This window comes from Balearica regulorum, chromosome 4 (assembly GCF_011004875.1).
Source record: "Balearica regulorum gibbericeps isolate bBalReg1 chromosome 4, bBalReg1.pri, whole genome shotgun sequence".
NCBI classification, from domain to species: domain Eukaryota; kingdom Metazoa; phylum Chordata; class Aves; order Gruiformes; family Gruidae; genus Balearica; species Balearica regulorum.
Window position 1 is genome coordinate 78,978,856 of NC_046187.1, and position 22,434 is coordinate 79,001,289.

Sequence of the window (22,434 nt, forward strand, 5' to 3'; positions counted from 1 at the left end):
CAGCAGGAATACTGCCTGCTGCTTTACGTCAGGAGCTTGCTCTCTGCTACACTAACAACCCTCCTGTATATAACTCTTATTTATGGGGCACCTGATCTTTTAAAGAAAAAGCAAGTCCCACTGTATTGGTGCTTGCTAACAATTATGATTTGTTCCAAGTTCTCCTGTTTTCGGTAGCTGGGTGGAATATAATCAAATACCAACAAATTAAACAGAGTCATTCTTGCCTGTAATACTTAGAAAGTCACTGTCATCACTACCAAGCAGATAAGCCAGTTGTTACCTAGTGTAAGCTACATGATAAATTATTTAAAAGTGTAATATTAAATACCATCTTTTTAAAGAGAGATAGCTAATTTACTTTCAGGGCTTTCAAAGATTTTAGTTTCAATATTAATCTATTTCAAATTAATCATCCAATACAACACAAAATAGGAAACAATCTGCTCCTTATTCTGTGACTAGTATTCCTGAGATACAAGTAACAGTCAAAACAGGGCTACACACAACAACATACCATACCAGCAATTTTCCAAAGGAACGCACAGATTGCATATCAAGCCTTCTGAATACGCACGGGAACTTTCACATTTCCCTTTGCAGCCCTGACTATTTCTTGGGCATCCTGTCGTGGTGTATCTGCAGTTGATACAGACGTTCTCGATCATGTACAAGAAATACACTTAGAATCCACAAACACACCAACCCTCTGCCTCACCTGTGCTAGACATGATGAACCAAACCTCGGAAAATCCGAATTATTCCCATGTGCTGAGTAGCAACATACTCTGTGCAGTTGAGGGGAAAATACTGTCCCCTGCAAGACACAGCATGGCTCAGGGAGAGCGGCAGTATTAGGGCAGAACCCTGAGAAGGTGCTACTGTAGCGCTGTTGAAGATTTAAATCAGGTATTTAGTCAAGCATGCAGACAGGCAGAGAAGTTTAACATTTAAATGTCATTTAGACAAGCAGATCAAAGCGGTCATATGTTGAAGACCTGGAAGAACCACTTCTGTAACAGTTTTTTGGTAAGCTTTAGCCAGTTCTGAGAAATGAGCAGGTCTTGCATGCCCCAGGTACAATCTTGCTGCTCCAGGCAGTACAGAAGAAGAAAACACAGCCCAGGACCATGCTGCCCTTTTGCCCTCATACCAGGGAATAAGGAGGTTCTGAGTACGTGCTGCTTCTGAAGATTTCACCACCCAACAGAGCTCCAAAACTCTTTGGGTAAAGGGCGCATGGATCTGCAAAGCACCCAAGGGACCAGAACATGGGCCCACCTTGGGAGAGAACTGCAGTCCATACCCACACAGAGTAACTTCGGTAGTCTGTGGAAGGTAAAAGACGGACAGTTTGTAGTTTTAACAAAGGTATTAAAAGATCAAGACTTTGGATTCCAGTCCTCTGTTCTGCAAATAACAGTTGCATCTACGAACTGCATGATCTCCACCAGGCTGAAAAGTCTGCTCTTGTCTCACATTAGTTAAGAAGCGTTAACGAACAGGAGGTAGGTCCCCAGCAAAGGCAAAGATATGAGTAGCCTATGAAGGTGCCCAAAGGTGAGAGAACTGGTCTCGATACCAGTACAATAAAACTATTTCACATGTGCGCTGGCAGAATGATATATTGCTCCCTGAAGACTGCAGGTCTTTAACACTTCCCTCCTCTCACAGCCATGATCCAGGATATTTTTAATACAGATTATTGTGAGTAAAGGACACACTTCCCATTCTAACCTCTATGCCAAGTCTCAGCAGAATGTAACGTGCCCTATTCAAACCCTGGAGATTAGATTTGTCTGACTGCCTTTTCATTCGTTTCCTTTCTGAAAGTTCATAGGACACTGCTGTTTATTTACTATGCTGAGTTTATTGAGTAAAATATAGTAAGTGATGTAAGCACCTGTCAAATAAAAAGAAAGGAGGGCAGCAAGAGGCCGAAGAGTAAATACAGAGAGTAGGATCAGAAACAGAACTAGTTAATTGAAATCAGGAAGGCAATTCAGTAAAAGTGAAGAGCTTTTTGCCCCCCACAGAGGAGAGACATGCAGTGCCCTTCTAGGTACCAGGGGAAGTTTCATTGACTACTGTGCTGCAAAGGGTACCATTTGCTCCAGTAGTTTTGCATTTAGAGATTTTACAAGCCCTTCCAATTGACCTGAGATTAAAATATCCAGTGTCTGCACCTTTATTACACACTGAGAAAGGAAGCTACAGAGGTAGGAAAGCTGCAAATCAGGATGAAAAGATACATTGAAGAGGTTTTTCCAGCAGGCTGATTCACTGTGGGTAGTGCCCTACACAGTAAATTAGTTCTAGGGAAATGAATGGGGTTATTTGTGAAACAGAATGGCTTGGAGCTTGCCCCTGTGCAAGTGATGTAAGTCACTGAGAAACAGCCGTTCACTAGCCAGGAGATTTACCGAGTGCTCCTAGTCAACAGTCAAGCTTGAAAACATTGGTGGAAACTGTCTCAATACAGTTATTTAATCACAGAAAGCTTCTCACAGACTGTACAGGAAGAGCTCTGTCTAACAAGTGAAAACAATCACAGAGATCTTTAATTTATAGAAACGTGGGTTTGCAGCAGCCCTCCCTCACAAGAGATGCACAAGATAGCTCAGATTCACCCACCCACCCTGAAAGAAGCCCAAGGATTTATGTTCCTCTCAACATCACACCTCAAATAACCTTTTGCATGCGCACATTGACTGAAAAAGCACATTGCCAAAGTCGAATTAACCCAACGACAACACAAAGCCTTGCTAGCAGAATAAAGCAAGCCCAACACATTACCCCCAAAACGCCGCTCTTACCAAGTTTCACACTTTGCACGCGGCCTCCAATTCGGTCAGTCGCCTCAAGGATAGTTACATCCGTGAAACCGCTTTCCAAGAGCGCTTTCGCCGCTGACAGGCCTGCAAGCCCAGCACCGATAACTACTATTCGAGGCTGTCGTTTTCTCCGTAGGCCACTACTAAGAGGATCATCCGTGCTGTCTGCAGATATTTCACAACTTTGCATGCCGTCCGAGCTCTCTTTCTAAGGAACCTATGGAAAAAGCAAACAAGGGTGTTCAGGGATCCCAGCTGAAACTTCTGCAGTTAAAAATACTAAGGAAGTCTTAAAAAAAAAGTCCAGCAGAAAAGAAAGAAAACTTGTGAACTAGACCCAGCCTTGAAAATGGGATGCATAGGAAGGATAACTGAGGTCAAATTGGGATGCAACAACTTTTTGGCCTGGAGCACCAGTACTGGAAACTCCAGAAATCTCCACCCTCTTGTACCATGTAAACTATTCCCAGAGAAGTCAAAGGATTTTCAAACTCCCATCTCTTTAAATAAGCTCCAAATCAGCAATTTTGTGGTAAAGACTTAAAAAAAAGAAAAAGAAAACCACATGTTCAGTGCCGACAAGCTCCACAACAACAGTGATGAGGATGCACTTTGCCTCTGTGGCAACCACAAAGCATAAGCTTCAGATCATATAACTATGGGACTAGGTAAAGAGGATTTAGCTCAAAGCATGGAGATCAGATATGAAACCAGTCATTACAGAAATGGTACAGACAGTAAAAACATTTCAACTGATGAAAGCCAACAAGGGCCAGTTGAAAAATTCACAGCCACACGATGCAGCCCCTGGAGCCAACACTGTCCTGCCATACCAGGATCAGCCTGCGTCTGATGAAGAGAGGTTCAAACTTGTACCAGTCCTGACTAGTCCACTTCTACCTCCACCCACCCAAGGCATCCAAGTGCTCCCAGCAGTATGCTATTTTTCTTTGCAGGCTCCTAGAAGCCATCTTTTCAACTGTGTATACCCTTAGTTCTTGGGTCCCATCACCTTATTTTAGTACATGGCCTGGGTCCATGGTTAAGGTGAAACCTTAGTCAGGGACTACCAATGTAGGATGTGCTCATACGCAAGTGTTTAGTCATCTGGTTCTGGATGGGTTCACACCTGTCCTCAAGAGCATGAAGGAACAGGGCACAGAGACCCATACTCCACCAGGCCCAAGAAGACATCAGCCCTGACTTGCAAAGCATACAGACACAGCCCAGGATTCATCAGCCCTTCAACCAGCTGGTGCCCCATGATTTGGGCAAAGCACACACACAATTCCTACCTCGCCTTACCATCCTCCCCACCCAACGCTTACCGACCACAGAGAGATCCAGGGAGCTCGGATGCTGCCACTACCTGTTGCCAAGCTGCTGGATACTCCTGAGGTCTTCCCCAATTTTCCCAACACGTGGCCAGCGTCAAAAATTCCTGTTTCTCTCTCTTGCATTACCAGAAGAAGAATCAAACCTTTGTGCTTAAGACACTACTGGACTATCACAGTAAATAATCACATGTACTAATGAAGTACAAAGCGACAGTGGTTTCATTTGGGCAGAATCTTGTTCTCCAGGCTCTTAAAGCACTTCTGTATGTTGACCAAGCATCTCCTGCTGTCTGCAACAGGGGTGACACCAGACTGCAGTCAGTAGTGATTTAAGCGGCTGTATAAGTAAAGTGGTACAACTGGAGGTCTCCGCAACTATTTTGAAAATGTTTAGTTTCAACTGGAACAACTTCAGCTCAATCCACCCTATCTGGGCTCACCTGCAAGAGAGATTAACACAGTGCCTGTAACAGACTCTGCTTCTGCCAACACGGCTTGTTCCAACTGCCACTGAACAACGGAACAGGTGACACTGAGCCAGATCTGGCTGCAGCCATGCTAAAAACTTCTACCTGCGATTACATCAATCATCTCACTGTTTTCATCTCCCAACCAACACATTTCAGCTAGCAGATATTTGTGATAGGGAGCCAGCCATAGATGTTTGGAGAGTTATTTCCAAGCTGAAGTCAAACACGTCAAACATGCTTTCTAGTCCATCGTGAAAGAGTCACGTATCATGGTCATTTGACAAACAGAAAAGCTGTGAGCAGCCAAAACAAGGCACTGGAGTTACTTCTGAGCAAGCTGGATTCAAAAGCAGTACAACAGTTTGAAGAAGCAGTAGTGAATGATTTCTTCCCTGGTTCCACAAGAAACAGTAAATATCTGGAGCAGGCAGGGGAGAGGAGGATGCAAAGCTCCTTCCCTACAGCACCTGGTGAGATGGGTCAAGTTTCCAGTTGCAGACACTTTAGGACTTGTCTCTACTTGGCTTTGATGCTCATTTATTTCTCCTATGGCCTTTCCTCACCTGGGAGAGGAGTGGGTTTCTTTCATTTTTATCTTAATTCACTCTGAAATTGGATTTTCAGAATGGGTTGAGATAAAAAGGAACATGGCACTCCAGGTACAGAGGGCCTCCCTCACCAGGTAGTCAGGAACTGCTCCATGATGTGTAAGTTAAATCCTTTGCCAACTCCTTCTTGAATCCCCATATAAGTTTGGCGTTCACAACAATTTTGCTGAGTCTGTTAACATTATGCAAACATTAGCATTCTTTTGGTGGTTTCAAAACCACTACTCAATGAAAATTGAGGAGATCCCCCAAAACCATGTTCTAAGAAACACTGAACAGTCATTCCCTGTTCACATTCTCCTCAGTGCTAAGGACCTTCATATATGATCCTAGTCATCTCTTCAAGAAGAAATAAATCAATCTGGCTAGTCCTTCCTCATTTGTGAGCTATCACAAACCCACAGCTGAAATAACTCTTACTAGAAATGTCTGCAGGATTTATTACAACCGATAGACATTTTACAACACTCTCCACTTATCATCTAGTCTCCAGATGCGTGTATTCTAATTGCCACAGTAAAGAAACATCTTTTCTGCCATCTACATCCTATAGAAATTGAACCGGTTTAGCTGAGTTTTAAGTATAGCTTTCCTAATCCTGGCTTTGGTGAACTCATGTGAAGAATTCACATGAAAGCTTCAAGAAAATGTTTTCCCCTCCTGTTTCAGCATTTTAAAGCTGGATTAGGTGACCTGTCTAGACAGATGAGAAAATAACAGGGTATTTCGTGTGTACAGAATCCTGATTTAGAAACCACCCTTAATTAGCCAACAACCTTTACCATATCATCATCAGGGGAAGGCAATTAAAATTTTGCAAGAGCTTGGGCTTTCCAACCAGGATGCATGCTCCATTGTGAAATGAACAGACAGTACAAATATATGAATCCCCACTACACTTTATTTCAGTATCAATTATACACTCTGTTAGGCTCATAAGTAAGACAAGCACATAAGACACGGTCTATTATGCGCAAGGCTCCACCTTCAGTATTTGCCAAACCACCAGCCAGAGCTTGAGCCAGTGAGTATTACTAGGTCCTCTGACACAAAGATAGTTTGGCTTTTTACTTTTTCTTGATTGCCAAAAAGGGTTGTTTTGTTTTGTTTTTTTTAAATCACAGGGTAAGAAGTGTTAGCTGTTCTACTGCAAATCTCTCTGAGGCTGTAATTTTACTTCGTGTTCATCTAAGAGCATGGGTAGTACTAAATCACAGCTTGACTAAAAGTAAAGTTCCCCCTGCTTTGTCTTGCTTATAGCTTCCCTGTGAGACAGCTAACAGGCACTGGCTATCCACAATAAAATAAAATTAAAAAATCCAAATACACATCTTCTCTTCTAAAAATACAACTTTGATCCTCTTACCTCTTGTGCATCTAAGTGTCTCACTCATGGTATTTTAATCACTACTTCTTCCAGACCAGCTCCCTTTTCTCAGTCTCTATCACTATTCTGCCCTTGCCTCCCTGGGTCCCACTATCCTTCATTCACCCCTTCTCACTACTGTCCCTTTCCTTCATTCAAAGAAATACCTTCCAAAAAAATCCCTAAAAACACCCCACCCCCCCCAAAAAAAAATCCTGAGCTCAACTGCTGTTTCCCAGCAGGTAAATCTTTGCAAAAACCTATTTTCTCAGATGGGCATCATTCTACCAACCCAGAATCATGTGTTTCCATTCCCAGCATTTGTACACTTCGATCCTATGAGCTCCCCATCCCTTTATCTCTGCTGATCTTAGTTATGCACCCAGGGAAACGACTCTTCGTCTGCACAGAGGAGCCTTGTTAGCTTTCAGTGGCACTTCACACCAGAGCCATCCTAGCAATAACTTAGAAATAATTTTGAACAGATTCTTGTGTTTCATCCTTTTAATAATGATATATACTGGATATATTCCCTTTAACACAGAGTGCCTTCTATTTATTTAAGTTACAATGGCCCCACAGACAACGGCAACCTAGAAATAGCATGAATGCGAACGTCACGCTAGCCTTCTCTACCTTTAATCCAGCAGCAATAGCAATAAAGTTCAGAGGCATGTCCACTTTACAACTTGTTTCCTCATTCTGCCAGTAAAACCCTGCAGGTCAGAAGGAAGAAGCCAGAGAATTAAGGCAGTTCACCACTTCCCTACCTTGTTACAATACTCTCTGATCAGGCTATTCTTCTAGGAACCTTAAGAAAAAGGTCATCAAGGCTCCGGCAATTTAAAAATACAAAACTAAAATAAACAGAAACATTTCTCAAGGAAATCTGCTATTCTTAGCTCACCCAAATACTCTCGTGGTAGTAGTGCCCTAGCTGTGATGACACAAAGACTCAGGCAAAGCAACGTACTGAAAAGAAGGCTTGCGTGCTTAAAGGCTTGTCTGGTGGTTGGTTGGGGATTTTTTGGTTAGTTTGTTTTTTCTACCAGGATAAGCGAAAATAAAAGCAATTTCCTCCCTCTTCAGACTTCACATCACACAGCAGGTTGTCTTATACCCACGAGCCATAGCTGAGAGCTCCCAGCATACCACAGACAGCAATCATGGTCATCTCAGGTGGGACTTGCCTCACCCCATTTCATTACTCGGGTGTCCAACTTGCATCTGCTGTCTGCAGCCTCTCCGGTGAGGACAAGGAGGAGTAATCCATCCTGCTGATCTTTGGCATACCTATCTTAGGATACACAAGCATAAATGAAGCTTATGGGCCAGTTTAAAACAATCACCTGACCTTTCTGAGTCCCCTTACGTTGGCAGTTTAGCTAGGATCAAGAGTTTGCTTTGGAGTGACCTCAACACTTCACTTCCCATGCTTTCATTCATGCTGCACAGCAGTATCCAAGCAGCCAAACGGCTTCACTCCTTGTGGGTGAAGGTACACTAGAAACTGCACTCCAGGAGAGCCAAAATGCATCCCAGCCACTAAGGGGCATTCATGGGGCCAGAGTACGGCAAGTCCAACACGAAGCCTCCAGGGACACCCACTCGCAGACATGGGGACCTCAGCACCGACTCTTTCACTCAACATATCACCTCATATTACCATGACATACTTAATGAACTAGAAATAGCTTTTGACAGCTAAAATGAGGTTGAGAGGAACTGCACCTCCAGAAGAGGCAGCCAGTGCTACACTTCCATGTGCTGTTCCGAGACTCCTGCACGAGGACCCAGTCTTCTTTCCTAACCACACTATTTGCCTAAATTTTTTAGTCCTTCTGTAGAATGTTGAATTGACAGTGTTCACATTAACAAGTGTAACAGCCTGTCTGGAGGGTGAGAAAGGCGTTATCAACACAAACAAACTCCCTGCTGACCGCACAGTCTAAGCGGTTCCAGCATAAGCCGACTAAAATTTACCAGAATCACTTTATTCCCTCTAGGTTTTTAATTGGGAAAGGGAATTAAGCATCACCCTTAATCAAAAACCTAAACAACATTGTTTGTTTGAAAGGAACTCAGATAAAAACAACAAGACTTCATTTCAGTTGAAAGACTAACTGGAAACACAAGAAATAAACACACTGCTATTTTTTTATTAAGTGTGACTATTTGAGATACTATCAGCACATGAAGAGGCACTACATACACATGTGTTTAATAATGCAGGTTTGTCATCACAGTCTGAAAGTGTTTACAAGCAGAGACTACTTGACACCAAAGGATTAATTCAATCGAAGCAGAGCCAAAGTGAGATTGAGCAACCAAGAGTAGAAGCTAGAAAAATTCCCAACAGAAATTATGCCTATTTTTAACAGTGACACTCATCAGCTGTTGAAATACTTTGCACTGAAGACAGAGAAGATATTGCTTGAACCTTTTAAATCAGGATCAAATCTCTCATAGACATTTACACTCCAGTCCCACCAGAAGACAGGGTTGGGGTACTGGGAATGTTCCTGCCGATACGATGGAGATGGCCAGGACAGATCTGCAAGATAAAATTTTCTGGCCTTTGCACCTCAGGAATGCTACAGAATGGTACATCTGTGAGCACATGCATTACTAGCATAGTGTCGCAGAGATGGAGTGCACATGCAGGTGGTTTCCAGTGATGCCCAAGGTTTCAAAAGCCATTTTTCAATAGATGTAATAATCTCTATCATTTCATCACCTGCATACAGAAGTGTGGTTATCTGAAAGCTCTATTAGCGGAGCCCATATACAAAAGCTCCACAATGGAAACAGAAAGGCACCTTACTGAGCAGACATAAAGACACTCCAGTGTTCAGGCCATTAACTCATTACACAGTCTAGCACTACTTGTACTGAGCAACTGCATGGCTGTAATGAGTAACCTTTATCTAAGTAACTGCAATAACAAAATTTTCAATTATCATCTCTAATGCACCTTTTTTTCCTAAGGATTATTCTAGTTAGAGCAATTTTATCTCCTTTAATACCTTTCCAGGCTTCAAACTCAGGCTGTCCACTGAGCATAGGTCAGAATAGAGCAGATCGTATCTCTGAATAGTTAAAAAAAAAACGAAGTGGAAGGAGATTTCTGTGCTGGCCCCAGCACTGCCTGTCACCAGCGCCTCCCGTCGCTGTTAGCTGCGGTTCTCTCCACAGCTCCTGGCACAACAAACAAGCATTTTGTAACTTCTCCTTCTTTTCCCCTTTCATCAGCCTTCTCAATAGCAAGCACATTAATCCTCACTGCCTGTTATTTCAAGATGCTCTTTCCAAGCTCTCCAGGCTGTAAACATGTCAAACTGGAAGATACGTCTCTTTTTTCCTTCTCCACATACCCCCTCTCCCTTTTTAATCCAGCAGGTTGCACGCCAAACTCGCTCACAATCCTTTTCAGAATCACCATTTATACCAGCACAGGTTAAGCACGGACAACCTTTCAACACAAGGCAGGAGCGTTATTAATTGAACTTAAGTCCTCCACGTCAGTCAGATACGCGAGTGAAACAAGCCTGCTGTTAGAAACTGCCTTAGTACAGTAGCTGTGCAAACACCAACCCGGGAAGGTTGCGTCTGCAGCGCAATGGGAGGTTTATTGCATCGGAAGCAGACACACCTCGTTTACTCAGCTACCTGGAGAGCTGCAGGATAATGGTCCGCAGCCACATACGTACATACCAGGGCCCTTCCCAAGCTCATAAGCCTGTGTCATTGACAGCATACGCACCAATGACATCAAGGTTAACTCATGTTACGCCTGCACACGCTGGAAAGGCATCTCCAGTTGGACAGAAACCACCAGGAGAGCGGTATTTCATCATCATCCTCACGCTCAGGCTTTATCCAATTCGGTATTTTAGTCTAAACGGGTTTGCCGGCTGGATGTGGGCAGCTGGAACAAGACGCTCAGCCCCAGACCACTCCTGCTGCCCTATTTTGCAGGCAGCTGCCAGGCATGGGCAGGTCTTGACAGAGGAGAGCTGTTCTGACAGCTGACAGAAACTGGAAGTGTTGGTCAGAAGCAGCCCCTGAAAGGCTCTACTCCAACCTCCTGCTCCAAGGAGGACCATCACCAGCATGGTCTCCTTGAATGCAGTGTTTTCCAGTGCTCGAAACAAGCAAGACAGATCCAAAACCCCTGCTTTTCCCATCAGTGCAACTTTGGCCCCTTGCTCCTCATCACAGAGGAGCCTCTCCACATCTGACCGAAGCCAGGAGCCTTGCAGATGCTGCATGGGGACGTGTGACCCTGAGTGAGCAATTCTCCCTGGACCCAAGCAGGTTCTGAGTGGAGCACCTCCGCAGCCTCTGCAGCACCCTCCCCACTGCATCCCACACCATCAATACAACCCATTTATCCTGTGTGCCTCACCTTTGCCCACCAGTCCTGGTGATGGCGAGCTGACTATGCTCACGTTCCTCACCGTGGTGGTACAAGAAAGCCAGACAGCTTTTCATAAAACGAAGGCAGCACTCCCGCTGCAGACAAGCAACCCATGCCCTGCCTTATGTTTCTGCAGGTAGAAGCAGAAACGAAGCGGTTCGATTTCCAGACAGCTGCTGGAATTTATAGGGTTGGCTGTGAGAGAAAGACAAGTTTGAACTGAGGACAAATGCTACCGTCCGCTAAAATTGGCCCAGGTAAAAGCTCGAGCCATCAAATGTGACTTGAGGCACTGAAAAGGCTGCAGTTCAGTAGCGTTGATCTTACATTAGCATCTACAAATTACTCACCCACCTCATGACTGACACACAGTGAATGCAGAGCTGGATCAGACATCAAGGAAGGAAACATTAATAACACACCACCTGTACTCTCAGACAGCAGCACGAACAAAATGCTTCCCATTTTACCCACGCGCCAAACCTGCAGCCTTGTGCCCAAAACCTCCTCGGCATCATTTTTTTGAAGGCAGCAGACACCTTCAAGCTGACTCTGCACTCTTCTTCCTCTGGACACATCCCAAAAGAGACAGAGGGAAATTAGAGAATTAACCTTCGCCTGTCCAAACTCAGGTCTCCTCCAGGCTGAGATGATCATCTTGGCTAAGCTGCCTAGCCCCTACTCTTGTAACAAAACACTGCAAGCCTTATCTCCATTTCCCCCGTCATTTCCAGGCGTATCACCTCCCCACGTCTCAGGAGAGACAGAGATGGGGCCAGACTAAATTGTTTCCTCTTCCCAGGGTGGAAAGAAGTTGTGCTGCTTTGATACACACACACAACAAACAATGGACTCCTACTCCTAGTGTGACCACTGATGGTCTGTGGGACCAAGCCATTTCATCTACCCGTGTCATATAAGGATGACCTCCTGAAGCCACCTCTGTAAAACTACTCTGCTGGTTATGAATGAGAAACAGGCCAAAGCTGCTAGATCTCAAAGCTGAGGCCATCAGACCTTATGCAGGCGACTACCACAGCATCAGTCTATGGTCCTACACTGCTGGCCAAGAAAAGGAAGCAGAAATGTTTAAGTTCAACAACAACAACAAAATGTTCTGAGAAACAATATTTTTCATAAGTATGATCCAAGACAGCTGTCCCCTTTGCCTCTTCCCACAACACCATCATCCAGGAAAAATGCAGGGGAGATAAACTATCAAATCTGACATTTTATAATTTTCTCTTAATCAGCAAAGATGGTGGAAAAGGCTCCACGATAAGATCTCCTGCTAGCTTAGAGGCACTGGGCACCTCCTTTGCCACCTGAATTTCTGAGCAGCTTATCCAAAGCTGCATTGCAAACGAGACATAACTAGCCAGTGTCCACACCTCTGAGTGATCAGGCCAGCAGCTCACAGAGAGTGGGAAATGTGGTCAGAAGCATCTGTGGTAACTCAGTCTTCAAGAAAAGGAGGGCCAGGAAGCATCGCAACGAGCCACCGGCTCCCATACCCATCACACGCAGACTAGTCTCCCCGCTGAGAGACAATTTTTAGTTGGCAGGGGAGCAGGCTGGGCAGACAATTTCAGACAAGAAGCCAGGAAAGATAGAGCAGGCAGGGAGCAGAGCTCACTTTGCAAATGGGTGCCACAGTTCTGACTTCACAGTTGAACCTGCTGCGGAGCACACAAGCATCACACATGATTTATACACCAGTGAGGAATCCACTGCCGCAGCCAGTGAACTCCATTGAATAATACTGACTTCAGGCAAAGAAGTGCCAGGACGTTTTGTCTTGTTGCACCCATGCCCCTGCGCACTGACATTCAGTTTGCATCGACTGCAGCAAGTGTTTCAGTAACACACCGAGCGGCTCCCAGAAACGCTGGCCCAAATAAGGCTCCTCCACTCTTCAAAGTCACCAAAAATTTGCTAACTGGGAAAATCTCTGTACTTCTCAATGTTTAGAGGAGATTAAAACAAAAAAAAAAGTCACTGGATGGTGCTTTTGATCAGGAAACCACTACACATTTTTACCGCTGTGATCCAACTTGTTTTAATGCCTGCAAATATCCCTCGAGTCAAATGAACTTGTTCAAAGCTGATTCACACCAAGGCTAGTTTTTAAATTGGGTAGTTGTTGACAAGTAGAATATATTTAACAAGCCCCAAGCATCTTGGCATGCAGTATAAAGACTTCCTATTATGAGCTGGTTTTTTTTTTTTAAAGCTAACATATGGGCAGAGCAGGTTGTCTGCCACAGCACACTTCCATACAGTGCTTGGCACTAACAGAACTACAAGGATATCCAAAAAAATAAACCAAAGAACGTCATGCCAAGAACATAGGGGATGAATCACGCCATTTAAAACTCACTGATAAAATGTGCACCATTATGTGTTTTTCAAACCCTTCTCATCCGAGGGAAAAAACGTAAATAAATCAAAATAATTGGCTGGCCTATGGCTGGTTCCTCTGGCTGAAGGGCACCATGAGAATACAGCAGGCTCAGCCAGGTCCGAGATGCTGGGAAGGGAGCAGCCTATCTTGAACTACTCTTCAAAGGCCCCTCTGACAGCTTGCTGGAACGCAGCTTGGCCAGCCAGTCAGCATCTTGATTTAGAGTATGGGGTTAAAATTAAGGACTAGATGATTTCCTTCACCATCAGAAGGTCCCATGGAAGCACCAGGAGGTGGTCACCATCCCCAAGTGATTGCCAGAGAAGTGGGCTGAGAATGAAGTCAAAGGCCTTTCAGGAGCACGCAGCAAGGGCACTTTGTGATGGTAGGATGAGTCAGTTATGGTCAGACTGGCTGAGCTTTTGGGACAGACTGGGGAGCGTAAGTCTCTTCCTTCCTCTTTTTTAGGTCACACAAAGCTGTTTAGTTTGTCTGCAGCCAAGACAATGACTTCCCTGTACCACGCGGTCTGGGCTGTGGTGCTTCTCCTGACCACGAAGCTAGTTAGTAAGATCAGAACGCTGTAATGTTGCAGTTCATGTGCCAGGGGCTACAGTATTACACAGGACACAGTCAAAAGGAGCTTCACAGCAGCGACAAACAGCACAGCTTCAGCATGTTCCTTGCACAACAGAGGAACAAATCCCGTAAATCCTCTGCTCAACAAATCCCCTGAAGAAAGAGCAAGTATATGCTGTAGCTGGCAGATCAGCATCCCCTTTACTTTGGGAGGTTGCAGAAACAGGTACAAGGGCCCACCTACCTAGAAGACATCCCCTAACATCTGCTCCATCACCAGGGTCAGCTTACGCTGCCAGAACACTCTTCTACTGCATCGGAGCAACTGGAGAAAACAGAGACCCCAGAGTGGTAATTCAACCTGCTACAGTGCATGGTATATTCCTATCTTAACCTTGGTGATAGAAATCATAATCTAGCCACAAATTCTATCACCTGTGATAAAAATCACTACGTTTCCACATCCTATAGACCATCAGAGACCTATCAACACTGTCAGCTGGCCAGAACCTAAACCAATACTGCAAGATGCAGTTTGGCTGTGTTAGCCTCAAACAACACAGAAAGCTAATAGCTCAGGAACAAAGCTGTTGAGCTAATGAGGACAAGCAACAACCAGACCCAAACTGGCCTGCCTTTTACCATGTCTCTACAAGCTTGCCAAGCCCTGGTTGACCCCATGGTGGGAATCTTCTCCTTATTTCCAGCTCCGCGATCATGTTCAGTATTGGGAGGTATCTGCCACTGCTAAGCTTCTTGTGAAACCAAAGCTTGGTGTTTCAGGACTGTAAAAGGAAGGAGAGACAGACAGTAAACTACAGAAAGAAAAAAAGAGGGTACAATAATGGATCAGAACAATGCTGCAAACAAGTTTCCTGCAGAACTTGTATTCCAACTGCCAAAAAGAGCTGTACCCTATCCCATCTGCATAACCGTGCGATCTTATCTTCACTACCCTCCTTGTCTCTCTCCAATTGTTTGGGAAACTTAATTGATAAAAACAGCCTTAATTAAATTGGTAACTTGCCCGTGTTTGCACAACTCGGAACACAATGGGGTCTCAGTCAAATAAACACTGGTGTCCGTATTACGTTTGGGAATTCTCTGTGGTTTGGGGTTTTAAATTCATTGCAGCAAGCTTGGGAGCAAAGTTTCAACAGGAATCTTTTCTTCTCCTCCCATCCTGTGTAATAGGAGGGTGAGACAGGGAATGAATCCGCATGCAGAGAGGCTCAGTACTGCTTCCAGCTCAATGTGTACATGAGGATCATTTCAGGACACACCATATGAGACACGCTAGCCCAAAAGCAATTATTTTTTCTCACCACTTCTCAGAACCCAGACCTAACAAACTGCCCTGAAATAGCAGTACAACTCTCTAAATAGCATCATTTCTTCTCTATTTGAAAGCAACACCCACACTAAATCTTTGATTTTAAGCCATCCCTGAGCAGTTACCACATCTTTACCATTCAAACCACAGGGAAAATCATTAAATGCAACAGAAACACTAGGGGATGAGAACCAAAATTAGAAAAGCCCAACACTGCACAGATTTACTCCCACAGTAACTGGATTGACTTCAGCCTGGAACAGACTAGACGTGACTCCAGGAAAAGTGCCCCTCTCCAGGTGGAGCTGTATCGAGGGGACTTCTCCCGGGCTCCTGCTTTGCTGGAGCGTTAAATGCAAACCACATGCTCCAGCTTTAACACAGCAGATACATAACCAGGGCTGGCTTTAGCACGCTGCGATATACACAGCTTTCTCCATCCTCCTGTCTGCACCAACACACTCACATACCAGACGAGAGCCCAGGGCAGGGGAATTCAGGTTGGGAACCACATCCTTAGATCTTGAAGTCTGGGGCATGGCTGGCAGACTGGCTTTCTGAGCTTTTTACCCACTAGAAGCTTCCCTTGAAGAAGACAGGTGTTTTCCCCATGGTGCTTGAGGTGTGGGGTTTTGCATATGACAATAAGAAGTGCTTCAATACAAAGGCCCAGAGCTTCTCGTAACTGAACACTGCTTTCAGGTCATCTAGAGAGATCCAAAGGTAATCAGTGACTGCTACAAAAAACCATCTTATACAGGAACATGACCCTGCTGTAAAGCAACAGAAGCAATTCACTCTGATGAGTGATTTTCCTCCTGAGTGCTAGGTGCATCAAAACACAGCAGAGAGCAGAAACAGCTCATGAAAGACAAGGAAAAGAAGGGTGGGAGAGGAAAGAGATGAAAACGCAACAGTGACACCTTCGGCTTTGTTTCCACCTTGTTGCGAAGTTCAAAGCAAAGCCCAAGGATGAAATTTTGTCCGGAGATTCCAACAGAATACCTCCTCCAGTGTTTTGAGGTTACTAAGTACCCTGCAGGCAACTGGAGCCCGGAGTGCCATGGGATGCACACTAATGATGGATTATCACTTCTGCAAGGTGCCTTTCATTCCTCCTGACACACCTGAACTCAAAACCATTTCTTCTCTGTGGCAATCAAGATATTTTCCTGAAACAAAGGGAAGATTACTTTGCATTGCTCCTCTTCAGGAAACTGTGTCTCAAACAGCCTCATGGAAGTAAGATAAAACATTGCTCAGAGGAAGGGGGGGAAAAAAAAAAAAAGAAAAAAAGAGAGATTTTAGATCTAAGAGATTTTTCACAGAGCAGGAAGACTTGTCATGTGGTAAACAGCAGAAACCGGTAACTGGGACACTTGTGATTTATCTGTTCTTCCACAGCCTTCCCATGTGACTGGGGGTAAAAGAATGACAATCCTATCCATAAGTTGCTAAAAATATAGCACATTTTGAATGTGTTTAGATGGGAGCTCATTTTATTCAGCATGTCACACTTTATCCTTTCAATACTTCAGCTTCACCATATGTAAAACAGCATTAGCATCTAGCTGTGCCAAAAAAGCATTTCAATGAATGCCATCAAATGAAAGGAATCAGTGTAAAGTATTAGATACCCACTAGGACTGAGCTATGCAGAAATCAGATAACAAGTCAGTAAATTTCAAATCACTGACTGCAGCCATCCCATAACTACATGCCGAAATCTATACAGCCTACAGATAGGCTGGCACGTTGGCAAGAAAAATTTGTCATTTCTAAATTTAGCAGACACTTCAATTACTGTGTGATGCTTCAAAAGCAACAGAGATATAAAGTGGAGTTTGTAGGACAACCATTTAAACTTAAATGAGAGCTCCGCTCCCTGAGTAAAGTCTTTTTTTAATTCCCTTCCTGTTTGGACAATTTGATCCACTTCTTTTTTTTCCACCGCAACCGCAAGGGTCTGTCCTGCAGTGAATGGATAGGCTTTTTTCTGGGATAACTTCCAGGTTAAAGAGAAAGGATTTACACTTGAATGAAACATAGGCTCTGTATTTGGAAAATTTGTTTTGAAAACTTGGGAAGGAAGCAAAGCCTCCTTCATTTAAAAAGGGACTCAATTAACATTCTCCAACAAGTCTTCCTATCGAAAGAACAGTACTTGCTGGGGGACATGTGATTTGAAACTTGTCCTCCTCGTTCACAATGTCCCTTTCTGAAATACCGGCTGCTGTTTTTGAGAGACACGAGGATCTCTGCACCGCTTTCCAAAGGACTGCCCGTCACAGTCAAGGCCTTGACTCCAGACATAAGATGTTCTATGACTTAGGCTCAGGAAACTTAAAATAGTACTTAAAGACCCTAATGAAGGCCTAGAGTGACAGGTTCACTCTGTGAGCACTGTGGATCCCTCTACAAGGACAGCTCATCCACGCTCAGCCACAACTGCAAGATGAATCCTCCCCGAGAGCTAAGAAGCATCACAAACGTCACCACCTTGTCTTCTTGAAAACATACAGCATTGCACGTCTGGTTTTGGTTTTAAAATATTTTGTAAAGACACTACCGACCAACCAAAGAGGTGTTCTGCTTTTGATTCATAAGTAACTGCGTGTGGGTTTGATCTGCAGCGGGCAGCGGCCGGCCAGACAGGACCACCATAATGGTTATCTTGGTTCTGAAAAACAACCCTGAAAGTGCTGGGCATGTCTAGATATCGCCCACACAGGAGAAGGAAAACAACCCAGACCTTTTTTTTTTTTTCCCCTCCAGTTAAGGAGAGAAAAAGGCCACTGACAATTTAATATCCACTTTTATTTTTTAATTCCCTTATCAACCCCATGACAGACCATTCTTCACCCTTTAATAAGTGTTGGTTGAAGTCTAGCCTAACTTGAAGTTGATGATGGATTGCATATGGGCGTTTACTTCAATGCACAGCAGACTGGGATGGGAGATAAAGGTAGTATTATAGTACATTGTTACAGAAAGCATGAAACCTTCACCTCATTTAACACTTTGGGGGGGGTCTTTCTATAATAGACCCCTTTAATTCATTTCTTCTGGATGCCTCAAATTGAGATCTGACCCAGGCACAGAGCAACAGAAGGGAACAGTTAACCTGTAGCTACCCACTACTGAGGTCAGTGCCTCAGCTAGGAGGGTAGGCTTTCTACGTAGTGAAAACAAGGACGCGGACTCTCTCCAGAGCCTGTCCCAGTAGTTTCGATGCTGAGATGTGAAACACTCTGTGGAAAAAATACGATTTTCCCTGCTGACCATGCTTTTAGTCCAGGCGCTAAATCAGGTGTGGATAGCTGCAAAAACTTTTCTGCATTCAACAGCTATTCTCTAGTTCATCTGAAATAAATTGGTGGTTTGGGAGTTTCTCTACACTGAAATGGACCAAAACAGTTACCCTGAGATCTTTTCCCTTCATCCAAAATAAAAGTGATTTAGTGGTTTTGTTATTTAATAAGATTTTCCACGGGAAAGTCAGCATGCTTTAAATTCACACCCTACTTTTCAGTGGAATAGTTTCCTCACATGGACAAATGCCTAATTCTTAACCCTTGCTGGCCACGAAAACACAGATGTCAATACAGAAAACCATCAAAGAACCCTCCAAACTTCCCCCATAAATGAACCACAAGGTACTTTGCACAGCTGGTAAATAAGCTGCTCGGTGGTAAACACACTTAAGGGAGTTTACATTTGCTAAAGACACTTAAAGATTAAGAGGTCTACTACTGTCTTTCTGCCTACTACAGACAGATGTTGGACAGCATGACAAGCTGAAAATACTTTTTAGATGAGAAAAGCAGGCTATAAGAGAAAAGTCCTAGGTACCTCACCCAAGATACAGGGCCAAAAGGTGGTCTCAACTTAAGCTTTGCATCAAAACCCACGGGAATCCACAAAACATTGGGACAGGACGTTTCACATAGTCACTTTCCCATTACCTTGAGCTAAAGATCCCCTTGGCAGATGCATCTTTTGTACCCAGAAATGTCCCTTGCAGATACCTTCTCCTGAGAATATAATAGGTGGTGACAACTAGTGAAGCATGCTCATATCCGTATGTCTTTCAATAAATAAGCTAGCTGTTGGGAAAATATAAACACAATTCTTCTACAAGAGTCTGACTTTGTTTTCGTTATGCCTTTGAAAAAAGAGTCAGTCCACTCCTAAAGCTTTAAAATGGGTAAATGCAGTAACTGCAACTTCTCAGGGGAAAGAAAAAAAAAAAAAAAAGTATTTCCATAACCAAATAGCTTCTCTCTTCCATCTATAGAGCTGGTCACACAAAGCCCCGTGCAAGCTTTCTGATCCTGTCCACTCCGCATCTTCTTCACATGTTGGAAACACCAAGAACCTACTGCAAAATCCAGGTGTCCTACACACACACATAGGATGCATCTCTCCATTTTATCATGTTGAATTTAAAACCAGGGATGAAGTTTATCCTGTATGGTTTATTAAAAGACACCTCTGAAAATGATTTAACCTCTAGAAGAATCGTGCTTTTAAAAATTAAATTGCCCAGCTAACGTGGGCAAAGTCAGAAAGTTTTGCAACTCTCTGTTCAAGGACGCGAATACTAATGTTGATGCTACTACAAACATACAGAGCCTCTGCCTCTGAAAGTTCCTGGAAATGAAGCAATGGGGACATATTTACATCACTGCTCTACTGTGCAGCTTCTTGTGTCCATTTGTCACCAAGCACATCTTCCCCTCCTTGATCCAAAACAGATTAAGCTTAATACACTTATGTAGTTGTGAAGTGTACTGCCTATTATCCAATTAGACAGCTAACGAGATCTGAGTAACAGCACGTAGGCACAGATAACCGTTGGCTGATAGCTGGTACAGATTAGACATGTTCTTTATTTTTGCAGCCCTTGCAGAAAAAGGGTTGAGATTCATTCAAAAGCTGCTCTGAAGACTGGATGGAGGTAAGTGTTTAATTTTGGTTTATGGGCCCATAAACACATCATGTTTGTTTCATTTTGATCTCCTAGAGCTGTCATATCACAACTGCCCCGTTATGAAAGTCATGATAAATCTGGCATGGCTTGCACATCTAAACTTTCAGTGTGGATAGGGCAAATCTCATCACCTTTAAGGTCCCTTCTAGCTTCAAAAAAGTCTATGGAACAATAAAGGATCTATGCATCAGCATGAAAAAAAAATATATGCCTGTACAGAATTGATAAGGGTATTCCAAAATGCAATCTTTATTAGCTCTGACACTGTTCCACAGGACATTTCCATAAGATCCAGCTAAGAAAACATGAACCAGATGTAACCACCATAAAATGGCTGCTTGACAACATAGTTTTTGGAGCATAATTATCAAGGGTTTGCTATCTAATCGGGAGGGCACTGAAAGCGGGTCCAGCCAGGCATAAGAGCTGTGCAATATTTTCATTACCACTTTGGATGATAGACTGGAATGTATGGCCATAGACCCAACAGATGATTCAGCTGGGAGGATTTGCAAGCACTATGGTGTACAGGCTTAGATTTCCAAATGATCTTGAAACACCGGTCCAATATCAACAAGAGGAAATACTTAAACACTTAAGAATGAGAAGTCACAGGTACAAATGGAAAAATGGGGAGCAAGACTCCAGAAAAAGCTCTGGCATTTTAGAGGGTCAAGGTACAATTGTGAGGTTCAACAATGTCCCACAGCTGCATAAAGACAAACCTCAGCTTGCAGTGACGATCCATGGAAAGCACTAAGCTAAACCTTGCATAGTTTTGCCCTTAGCTGCTCACTGCTGTGCAGCTAATATGCTTTTTATAAAAGTGGACTGGAGGGACTCTTGTGGAGAACAACAAAATTAAAAACCACCAGGTATGAGGTTAGGCTGGATCCATTTAGGCCCGACACGTTCCTAAGAACAGACTAGCCCAGGCAAGCAGGCAGACCACAGCCTGAAGGAAGCCACCTCCTTCCTACATTCAGCAGGAAAAATTCAGATTTCAGCTTTTCTGAGTTTAACACTCTACCTTTAATCTCTTTTTAAAAACAAGCTAATGGCCATCAACATGGATGGAAAGAACAAGAGTCCATGGGCTTATCAACACAGAAAAAGAGACCAGAAACTACTTTTTAGAATCCCATGTGCTTTTACTTCACAACCCTCTTCTTCCAGCAAACCTCCCCTGGAGAAAAGCCCCACACAGATCAGTCTGAACACAGCTTTTTCAGTGTTTTAAAGTAATTCCCTCATTAGCAGATCTTTTCAAGAGTGGCATCCTAAGACACTTAACTCATCCCCACAAATGGGGATATACAGATTGGATGGGTGGAACACAAGGTGGTTAAAATTTGGTTGGATCATTGAGGTAGCAGCCAACAGACTGAAGTCTTAACTGGCAGCCCTTTATAAATGGTGTTCCTCAGCAGATAGCCAGTACTGACGCTGACACTGTTCAACATCTTTATTCAGGCCCTGGATGACAGGATGGAGAGCTCCCTCCACAAGTTCAAAGCCAACACCATGCTGAGGTGAGGCTTGATACACTGGAGGGCAGGACTGCCCAGCAAGCTGGAGGAACAAGTTGAAGGAAACCTCACGAAGTTGAGAAATACAAATGTGAAGTCCTGCACCTGAGACAAAAAATACCCATTGTCAGCAGAAAACGGGGACTGACTGGCCAGGGAGAAACTCTTCAGAAAAGCACCTGGGAGTTCCTGGTGGGCAATAAGGTGAACAGGAATCAGCAGTGTGTCCCTGCAGCAACAAAAGCCAGCCACATGCTAGGCTGTACTGGGAAGGACAACAACCAAGAGCTCGGGGAAAGAGCTTTTCTTCTCCTCCTGGCACCAAGGAGGCTGGATCTGGAGCACCATCTAATTTAGCTGTACTCTCCAGAAAAGATACTGACAAACTCAATGGAGTTCAGTGAAGCACTACTAAGGTGGTCTGGTCACTGGAATGCATGACGTAAGAGAAGAGAATGAGGGAGCAGGGTTTGTTTAACTTGGAGAAGAAATGGCGGTTAGTGGGGGATCTAATTTCTATCTTCAGCTGCTTAACTGGGGGGGTTACAGAGAAGATGGAGC

General features: G+C 43.9%; 1 protein-coding gene across 2 annotated transcripts in view; it reads right to left on the bottom strand.

Annotated features, from left to right (window-relative positions):
- SMOX (spermine oxidase) overlaps positions 1-22,434 on the bottom strand; it is a 64,193-nt gene that overhangs the window by 22,609 nt on the left and 19,150 nt on the right. For both annotated transcript variants that reach the window (XM_075752790.1, XM_075752789.1), the window contains exon 2: positions 2,817-3,051. In XM_075752790.1, coding sequence (XP_075608905.1) covers positions 2,817-3,024 — 208 coding nt within the window. In that variant the 5' untranslated portion in view covers positions 3,025-3,051. The remainder of the gene's footprint in view (positions 1-2,816; positions 3,052-22,434) is intronic.